Source organism: Octodon degus, unplaced genomic scaffold (genome assembly GCF_000260255.1).
Source record: "Octodon degus isolate 3935 unplaced genomic scaffold, OctDeg1.0 scaffold00047, whole genome shotgun sequence".
In the NCBI taxonomy this organism is placed as follows: Eukaryota; Metazoa; Chordata; class Mammalia; order Rodentia; family Octodontidae; genus Octodon; species Octodon degus.
The window spans coordinates 6,309,095-6,319,751 of record NW_004524623.1 but is presented as its reverse complement, the minus strand read 5'-3'; the positions used below and the strand labels follow the sequence as shown (position 1 = coordinate 6,319,751).

General features: G+C 40.2%; 1 protein-coding gene across 1 annotated transcript in view; it reads right to left on the bottom strand.

The window, feature by feature from the left end:
- Yeats4 (YEATS domain containing 4) overlaps nt 1-10,657 on the bottom strand; it is a 25,606-nt gene that overhangs the window by 4,814 nt on the left and 10,135 nt on the right. Inside the window, 3 exon segments of the mRNA XM_023716313.1 lie at nt 4,418-4,505; nt 4,593-4,685; nt 10,465-10,625. Of these exon segments, the coding sequence (XP_023572081.1) occupies nt 4,418-4,505; nt 4,593-4,685; nt 10,465-10,625 (342 nt within the window).

Sequence of the window (10,657 nt, the reverse complement as noted above, 5' to 3'; positions counted from 1 at the left end):
CTGTGCTTTGCTAAGCTTGTTCTAAGTAGGTGCTTTAGACCACTGAGCCATCTTACCAGCCCCTGCAATACTTTATTTTTAAAAATATTTTTTGTTGATACAGGGCCTCGCTATGCACTTCAGACTCATAGTGACCCTCCTGCCTCAGCCTCCCCAGCACTGGGATAACCGGCGTGTGCCACCACACTCGGTTTTGGGGCCAACCCAGAGTGCCTGGAGTTCCAGGGCTGGCACAGCATGTGGCACCAGGGATCAAACTCTGGTTCCTGCCCTTTCCAGGCAGGCACTTAGGCTGCCAAGCTATCTCCCCAGCCCAGTACTTTTATTTTTGATACCTGCTGAACTCCAAAGGTACATCTGGAAGGAGCCCTGGGTTAAACAGCAGCGAGGTCCTGAGGGAAAACACTGCAACATTTCCTTAACTTGTTCTAGTTCTCTGCTTCCTACAGTATTAAATGTTTACTTTAAAACTTTCTGCTTTTCATTTCTCAATAAAGTTTCAATTAAGAGGAAAACAATCCAAAGAACTGTTTTTTTCTTTGTGATACCAGGGCTTGAACTCAGGCCTTTGCACTTATTTCACTGAGCTACTTCCCCCAGCCCCTCTGTTAATTTGGTACCATCAGTTTAACTTACTGGTTTTGCTTGTCATTTTGAGACAGGGTCTCTCTGTGCAGTGCAGGCTGCCCTTGAACTCACTATGGAGTGCAGGCTGGCCTCAAACTCAAAACGATCCTCCTTCCTCAGCTCCTAAGTGCTGGGATTACAGGTGTGCCATGCCACGCCCAGCTAATATGAACCTTTTATATAGAGAGTTAAAAGATGTATTCTGCATTTAAATCTAGGCTCCACTGGATAATTTTGCGCAAGTTATGAAATCTACGTATAAAATGTAGGTAGCTAAATTGTAGTGCCTTACTCCTAGGGCTGTCATGGATATTCAGAAAATTAAAAGCACTTATATATAGTAAATTCTGAATAAATGTTTATGTCTTTAAAAAAACCTCTTTGTCATTCTATTAGACTTCCTTTTGTGTGCTGGTGGGATGCTGCCCACACCTGGAGGCAGAGGGAAGCAGCCTGGGCTAGAGTGAGATCATGTCTCAAAACCAAACCAAACCACAACCAAATCATAACCAAGAGCAACAGCAACAGCAACACCAAACTAAACCATCCCTAAAAATCCTTTTGCTCATCTGATAGGACAAATATAGTTACCTATTACTGTTTGGTTTGCTTTTTTTTTTTTTTGTTTAAATTTTAGGAAAGGGTGTACAGGGTGTTCAGGGTCTCCCTACTAGATCCAACTCATAGTGATCCACCTGTCTACAGCCTCCCAAGAGCTGGCGTTACAGGGGCATGCCACCACGCCAGTCTCAATTACTGTCTCAGCGTGCCCTGGGGACAGGGCCAGCAGCAGGCCTGGGGACCGAACCCCCGAGTTTTAATCTTCTGGTTTGCAATTTAAAAATTATGAGCAAGAAGAAACATTTTCCTATTTACTTTTTATTTCTTCTTCCACTGTTTCCCCTTATCTACTGAAGTTTAAATATTTTTTCTTTTTCTTTTTAAATTAATTAATTTATTTATTTGTGTGTGCGTGCACGTGTGTGTGGCTAGCTCAGCCCACCAGGGGGCGGGCTGGCTGGCATGTGGTGCTGGGGGATTGAACTACGGTCCCTGTGCTTTGCTAAGCTTGTTCTAAGTAGGTGCTTTAGACCACTGAGCCATCTCACCAGCCCCTATTTTTTCTATTTATCAATTTTAGGGTTTTGTTTTTATTTCTGTGGTGCTAGGAATCAAACCCAGGGACTTGTACATTCTTTGCTTTTTTCATGTATTTGGTTGTTGCAGGGTCTCACTATGCAGCTCGGACTCGTGGTGATCCTCCTGCTTTGCCTCCCCAGTGTTGGGATTACAGAAATGTGGCACTACGCCTGGACTCTGGCCCGCTCAGCCTGCCATGGGGACTGGGTTGGGGCAGCACGTCGTGTGGGGGATCCAACTGTGGTCCCTGCGATTGCCTAAGCTTGCCTAAGCAAGCACTTTATTCTAAGCTATCTTGCTGGCTCTGGGACTGGACTTGTACATTTTAAGTAGAGGGTTCTTTTCTTTTAAAAATAAAGATATTAATCCTTTGCCATATTTTGTGAAAACTTATTTTTCTATACCCTTCTAATATGATTTTTGCTATCTTCTTAAATTTTGACAGTCTTCCTAAAAGAGGTGTAGTGGTGCATGCCTACCATGCCAGGATTATGGGAAGATGGGGCAGTAATTTTGCAAATTCAAGTCCAGCTTTGGCAACTTAAGAGTAATTTTTTTCCTTTTAGTCTTCTTGAGACAGGGTTTCACTATGAAGTTCAGGCTGGCTTTGATCTCAGTCTATTATCCAGGCTGGCTTTGAACTTAAAGAGATTTTACAGCCTCAGTGTCCCAAGTGCTGGGATTACAGGCATGCACCAGCATACCTGGCCTAGCATGGGCAATTTAGCAAGACAGAAAACAAACAAATATCCTCCAAAAAGTAAACAATAAAGGACTGGGAGACAGTTTAGTACAGAGCCCTTATGGCCAATCCACAGTACTGGGGGGGGGGGGAAGAAAGAAAGAAAAGAAAAAGTTCTCCCAAGGCAGGACAGACAGTGATTTCTCTAACTTTTTCAGAAACAGGCAACTGGGGACCTGAGGATGTACTCCGGCTGCAGAGCCCATGCCTAGTCTAAGCCTCAGCAAGGCAGTAGCACCCCCAGCACCAACAATAAAACCCTATACAAGCGAAAAACAGCAGAGGCACGACCTGCCCTGTATTTTTCTCTGCAGCACCCACTCACTACCTGCTACTCTAACATTCTCTCAACACTGGGGACTTTCCTGCTAGAATGTATGTTCTATGAGGGAAGACTCTGCTCTACCCTCAAAACCTAGAACAATAGCTAGCTGATAGTTGGTACTCAATATATAAAGTATTTTACATATTTTGTAAATTCAAAGGAAGAACTGAATGATCGGCGACATTTGTGTTAACATAGGGATGAAATAGGTTTTATCTTGAATGCCAATTGCAAAGGAGTATCAGCTGATGAATGGAGTGACGCGAGGAGGATTCTGAAGTCATATGAGCTTACAAGGGAAATAAGATGTAAATAATGAGCAATGTAGAATTGAGGCATTCTACACAAGACTATCTGAATTTATATGTAAAATGGCACAGCTAGAAAATGAGATAAATTATTTGTCAGTATATAAAAGTATCACTATGTTTTGACAAGTTCTTCACACAGATTTTATTAGCACAGATAGGTTAAGGGAAACTAATAAAAAGCTATACTTATTAAATGTAATTAGAAAATAAAATAGAGAATACTTCAGACCATGAGAGGACTTTACCTATGGGAACAACTTAAAATATGCTTTTCACATGTTTTTACATAACATACTTTTTTTTTTTTGGTAGTACTAGGGGTTCAATCCATAAGCTTATGCAGTCTAGGCATAAGTTCTACCACTGAGCTATAGCAAAACCCTCTATGAAATTTTATTTTGAGCCATAGTCTCACAAAGTTGCCTAAGTTGGACCTGAACTTGTGATTCCTTCTGAACTCAAGGCTTTGAGTGTGCAGGGCAAGAACTCTACCACTGAGCCACATCCCCAGCCCAAACTTGTGATGTTCTTTTTTTTTTTTTTTTCTTTAAAAAAAAGACAGCGTATGCAGTAGTATTAAAACAGAAAAATTACAAATGATACAGAATTTCACTAAAAAAAATTAAGAATTTCACAGTATTTGTAGTATTATATAATGTTGTCTTCAAATTGGTTGTTCATATTACCAGATATATGTATGCAAAATTGGAAGATAGAAAATAAGAAAGAAATATATAAGAAATTAAGAAGAGTGCCGGCGAGATAGCTCAGCAGTCTAAAGCACCTGCTTAGGCAAGCTTAGGCAACCACAGGGACTGTGGTTTGATCCCCAGCACCATATGCTGCACCAGCCCTGCCCACAGGGCTGGCTGAGCTGGCCACAAAAAAAAAAAAAAAAAAAAAAGAAAAGAGAGAAAAAGATAAAATAATTGAAAAAAGGAGACAAAGCACATTAAACACCACTGTTCCTTTCCATAGAACAGCAGAAATCCACAGTACATCCTGCTTACACAGATGGATATATCACCTCCCACTCCCTCTCCTGTCTTCCTCAACTCAGTAATTCCTTCCTTTTGAACAGGTTCATTCCCTTTATCCCAATATGTACTGCACTGTTCAGATTGTAACTTGTGATTTTTTTGCCTCAGCTTCCCAAGTAGCTGAGACTACAGGCATGTGCCACCTCACTTTGCTTTTTAAGTCTGAAGAAATTCACCTATATCATTAAAATTTTTTTTCAGGACTAAGTATGAATGAATACATGATACTTACATTCTGTTTCATGCTTATAGGCTCCTAAAGTTAGCTGACGAGACGTTGTTAATAATTGTTGCATCATGGCTGTTGGGTCTTGAAATATCTTCAGGGACAGAATGGAAAAAAAGTTCAATAAGTCCGAAGTTCTCCAACTTCAACTGCTTTTAAAGTCTAGCTACAAAAATCTCACCATTTCATCATAGAACTCTGAGACAACTGTTTTTTTCCCCAACATTGCGTTGGTGTCTGATTGGAACAGCTTTAACAAATGATACAGGGTTACCTGTAAAATAAAAACAGAGTTTGTGGTTAAAAAAAACAAAAAAACAAAAAACAGAGGTCACAGCTGTACAACGGCTTTCATCATCATCATGAAAAACTTAGTTTTGACTGAATTAGACACTGGGATTAGTAAATGTAGCAAATTCAGATCTTCTTTCAACTGAAATTTATTGTGGCAAATCACCGAACTCTGCACTTTCATTTTCTTCTGAGGTAACACCATTCATATGCATTTATTAGCATGAATATTTTGAAGGAGGTAAGTAAGAACCTATTCAAACATCTCTAAATAGGCTGGGAATGTAGCTCTTGGCAAGTGAAAATCCCGGGGTTTAATTGCCAGTACCACCAGAAAAACAAAACACAAAAAACATAAGATACAGCTATGAAAATTAAACTTTAAAATCACCAACACATGAATTATTTTACTTAAATAAATGAAAATGGACTAGTTGTTAATAGCTGTCTATGAAGATTAGAGTTTACAAATTCACTGTGGGAAGAGAACATTTGGTACTTTCAAAAGGAGTAACCAATATTAAAATGTTTAGTATGAGCAAGACGCTCTCCTTGGTGATGCATAGGATTATCACTTAAACAGCATAACAAACACAGAGTTGGTCAGTAATAGGTTTTTTTTTTTTTTTTTTTTTTTGGTGGAACTGAGGATTGAACTCAGGTCCTTGTGCTTGCCAGGGAAGCGCTTATTCCACTGAGCCATCTCCCCGGCCCCAATCAGTAATAGTTTTTGAGAAGAGCACCATGTTTGCAAAACCTTAAAAATAGATGCTCTAAGACATCAAAGGAAATGCTCTGCAGCACAAAGTGATTATTGTACCAAAATAAAACAGCTGGCAAACCTAAGAGCTCATGTTGAAGTTGTATAAACCAAGGGCCTCAAAATTTTTTTCCAACAATTAACTAGTATCATCATAAGGACATAATAGTCTTCAAAATAATCATGAAATGGGGAGGAAGAGTACTCTGAAGGTCAGAAAATACAAGTTCTTGCAACTGAATGTGAACAAGCATCATCAGACTCCCCTAAAGACAAAGCTACTTCAGCTTACAGAAACACAGAAGGGGCTGGAAGTATAGCTCAGTGGTAGAGCATTTGCCTAGCATACAACAGGCCCTGAGTTCAATCCCCAATATGGAGGTTTGGGAGAGATACAGAAAAGGGAGAAGGGAAACACATAGAATTCCATTAATAACCAAAACAAAATGGTACAACCTGAAATTGAGGTGGCAAGAAGTATATGCCATATTAAAACACGTAACTTGCTGGGCATTGTGGCAATGCCTGTAAGCCCAGCACTCAGGAGGCTGAGGCAGGAGGATCACTGCTTGTTCAAGGCCAGACTGGGCTACAAAGTAAGCTTATGACTAGCCTGAACTACACTGCAAAACCCTGTTTCAAATAGACAATCAAAACAAAACCATAATTAGACAAATTTTTGGAATAGAAAAAGATGCTACACTATGACAATAAATCATAATACAGAAAAACTACAACTTGGAAACTTAAGGAAGAAAATTACATCAGAGGTGGGAGTCAGAGCTCTTAAGAGCCCCAGAGAGGTTCCAAGTTGAGCTTGCAGGCAGTGAAACAGAGAAGCATGGGGAGGTGGGCCTGTCGAACCTCCCTTCTATTCTCATGGACAACAAAGCACTCCCCACTTGATGCTAGAACTACTCATACCAGCAATCAAGTATGGAGAAGAAATGAACACATTTTCAGATGGGCAGTGACTGTAATAAAAGCTTATTTCTCGGGCATCCTTTATGAAAAAATTTCTCTGGCAAAACAAAGAGAACAAATTTGTGCCTACAGGGGGAAAAGGACCATATAATATCATTAGGAATTTGCAGGTATTGCTTAAAGTTGAAAAAGCTGAAATTTGAGGTTTAAATATGTGAGACACACAGGGGTAATTTCTAGAAAAAAGAATTACTGCTAAGGGGCCGGGGAGATGGCCCAGTGGAATAAATGCTTCACCAACAAGCACAATGGTCTGAGTTCAATCCCCGGTTCTGAAAAAAAAAAAAAAAAAGTGGTTTTTGCTAGGGAAGAGATGGGAGATAAGAAAGGAAGGGGGCGCATTGAATTGTGTGTCCCCAGATATACGCTGGAGTCCTAACTCCTGGCATGTGCGCATATAACCTTATTTGGAAACAAAATCTTTGCAAATGTCACTAACTTACAGTGAAGTCATTAGGATGGACCCTAATCCAGGATGGTGTCCTTACATGAAGAGATACACAGACAGGGAGTGAAGGCCACGTGACGATTGAGACAGAGGGTAAAATTATGCTCTCCAAAGCCAGGGGACGCTGGGGGCTTCCAAAAGCTGAAGAAGGTAAGCAAAGATTCTCCCCTAGAGGATTTGGAAGGTACACAGCCTACACCTTGATTTTAGACTTCCAGGTTCCAGAACTGTGAGAGTGACTTATGTTTTAAGGCACCTCCACTGTGACACTGGGAAACTAACACATGAGGACTTGTACTTTTTAAGAAATCCCCCAAAACAGTACTCTCTTGAAACAGAAATCTCTTGCACACTTTTTTTTTTAAATAAATGTTTTTTTTTAAATTATTTATTTATTACATTTTTATTTAGTGTGTGTATGTGTGTGGCCAGCTCAGCCCACCAGGGGGTGGGGCTGGCTGGCATGTGGTGCTGGGGGATTTGACTTGGGTTCCCTGTGCTTTGCCAAGCTTGTGCCAAGTAGGTGCTTTAGACCACTGAGCCATCTCTCCAGCCCTCTTGCACACTTTTGCCTTTATAATAAAGGCATTTAAAAATTACATCATAAAACTGTTTTCTAAATGTACTATTCAGACTTCAGAAGTATTCTTGCAGATATAGGCAATAAAACAATTAAGACAGATGTTCTTAATTTTGAATGCTCTATGCTAATTCTTCGAGCAATGAAACTGCCTAGGCCTGGAAATTCTTCTTTCCAAGAACAAAACTGGACCTTAGTATTCCACTTGTAGAAACAAGCATTGTTTGTGAGCAGATTAGAAACAGGATACTGGTGAACAGAAATCAATGATGTTACTCGTGTCTTCCTTTTGTATGTTGGGGCCACGGATTTAGCTATGGTAAATAAACCTTTGTGTGACTTACTTCCAGTAAGTGCTCACTACTGAAGAAGTACGATGGTGTCACTATACTAAAAGAACACTACAGTGCATTTTAGGGAATGAAATTTGGACCTCTGTAGATCTGTGTGAGAACACACGCAAAAGGTTAATCACTACAGAGGTGTAATAGGCCATATTAGTTCACCTTCCTAAGAGACGCTGTCTCATAAAGAAGTTACAAGATATAATAAATTCTTTCAAAGACATACTTTCCAGTTGTTGGTGAGGTGAGGATAACAGATTAGGCACACAACCTCTTTATGACAGAGAAGGCAGCAAAATTAAAACAGGATCAGAGGATGGAGCTAAGCTGGCAGAGTGCTTGCCTAGCATGCGTGAGGCCCTGGGTTCAATCTCCAGCACTGCCAAAAAAGAACACTAGAGCAATCTTATCAAGCTAAACGGAGCTAGTGTTTTAGGAGCATCACGGCCTTCTTTTCTTCCCTTCTCAGTGTGCACTGAATTCTGCGCCCTAGCCTCAATAAGAAACTATTTTCACCAAGGTCAGGCAGTGTCTCACTTTTGTATCTTTCATAATCCTTTAAAAAACCTTCTAAGGAATAGGTATTTCATAATTTCCTGATAACAGTGTATGTGAGAGTATTCCAGAAGGATATGCTGGTGCATCTGGAAACCCCAGATATGAAAAATATTTAAATCAGCTATGTATGTTTATTTAGGAAAAAAGAAAATGTCTAAAGTTGTCAGTAAGAAGTTCAAGGGGCTGGTGAGATGGCTCAGTGGTCTAAAGCACCTACTTAGAACAAGCTAAGCTAAGCGAAGCACAGGGACCGCGGTTCAATCCCCCAGCACCACATGCCAGCCAGCCCCGCCCCCTGGTGGGCTGAGCTGGCCACACACACACAAAATTAAAAAAAAAAATTAATTAGAAGTTCAAGGACGCATAACACGAAGGACCAAGCTGGAGCTACCTCCAAATTGAGTACAGTGCTTCCCTTAAAGACAGATGTCAGCCTTCTACACTGGCGATATGCAAGCCTGAACTTGGTTCTCATTTGAGACACTATCTGAATGAATTTCTCCACAGGAAGAATAAAGCATATGCCAATGGGTCCCTGTGCTCACTGCATATCCAATCACCTGGGCTACTGGTTCACTCCAGACCTACTGAATCAGACTCTCCAGGGGAAAAGGCTCAGAAGTTCAAAACTTTTAAAAAGTATCCCAGGTATTTCTGATGTATCCAGTTAGGTACTGGTTCTCTGAACCACTGACCCAGCTGATACTCTACTCCTTTAAAAGTAGATACAGTTTTAACAACGAACATGATAAAATGTAAAATTCCAAGGAAGGAGCGAGTCTAACAAGATAAAAGTGGTGGCTGAGTCAGGTGTGGTGGCCCAGGCCTGCAATCTCAGCAGGTGGGAAGCTCAGGCGGGGCACTGCACGTTCCAGCCAGCCTAGGCGCCTTTACTATGTCTCAAAATAAAAAGCTCAGTGTGAAGTGCAAACTCCTTGAGTTCAATCCTTAGTCCCAAAAAATTAAAAAACAAAAACAAAAAAGCATGAGTGAGACAAAAGAAAATTAAAGGTGGATGTCAAAGCCCACCCCCATACATGTAACATAAGAGCTGCAGCTGAGTTGTGACTCACATACAGGTAAATTTTTGAAAACGTCTTAGTGGTTTTAGTAAAACAATACTATAGCAGCGCTGGCCAACCCATGGACATGTGCCACACCCAGCTGACATCCCTGAGAGCTCTAAAAGGCTCGCCATCACAGCTGGAGAGTGCAAGGCAAGTATAAAACGCTTGGTTCAGAAAGTAGCTCTGCTACATCAACCAGAACTTCCAATCACAGGACTTGACTCCTGAGTCTGGTCTCTTGTCTTTCTGAGACAGGTTTTACTATGTAGTGCAGCCTGGCCTTGACCTCACGTTGTAGCCCAGGCTGACACTGAACCAGGAGTGATTCTCCTGCCTCAGCCTCCTGAGTGTGAGATTGACCCCTGAGTTTTAAAATCCACATCTCTAAAATGAAGACTATCAAAACAGAACAGAATAAAACAAAATAAAACAAATGAAGACTATCCCCAACCTCAGAAAGTTGTTGAAGGATCAAAATGAAAGCATATAGGAAGTGAAGAGACAAAAAAGTGATTATAAATGATTCCCAAGTAAGATAAAGCTGCTAGTCCTGGTGGCTGCTTGAAAAACCCAAAACACTGTTCTTAAGGGTTAAGTATAAAACATCAGCTATTCCTTTTAGACAGCATATAAACCCAACCTCTTTATCACTAACAATGAAATGACAAATTAAAATTCTCTTCTGCAGCAATCACCTGATTTTCTTGCTTTGCAATAAATGTTCATATTATATTTTTCCTTCTATACTTTCCTTCTATACTCGAAAAGCAGGAAAGGTTTTGAAAGGTACTTCACTTAAAAATGGAAAAACCGGGGGCCAGGGAGATAGCTCAGTAGAATAAGTGCCTGCCTTGCAAGCACAGGGTCCTGAGTTCAATCCCCTGTACCAAAAAAAAAAAAAAAAAAAAAGGAAAAACCGTAACTCATATAAAGCATATCCAAATGAACACTAGTTATTCATTAAGTACTACTACATTTTCAAATTAATAAGTTATATTTTTTATTTGCAAATATTACTCACAGGTCTTTCATTAGGATCAATGAAAAATATTTTGATGATTATTTCGAATTCACCCCATCCTGTTTCAGTAATTTCATATGGAGGCTTAGTAACAACTGAAGAGAAAGGGGAAAACATTATAAATTACTGATTTACTTTCTTTACCTTTGCATATTATGAATCTAGACTGTACAATACCTCTTAAAGGATTTCC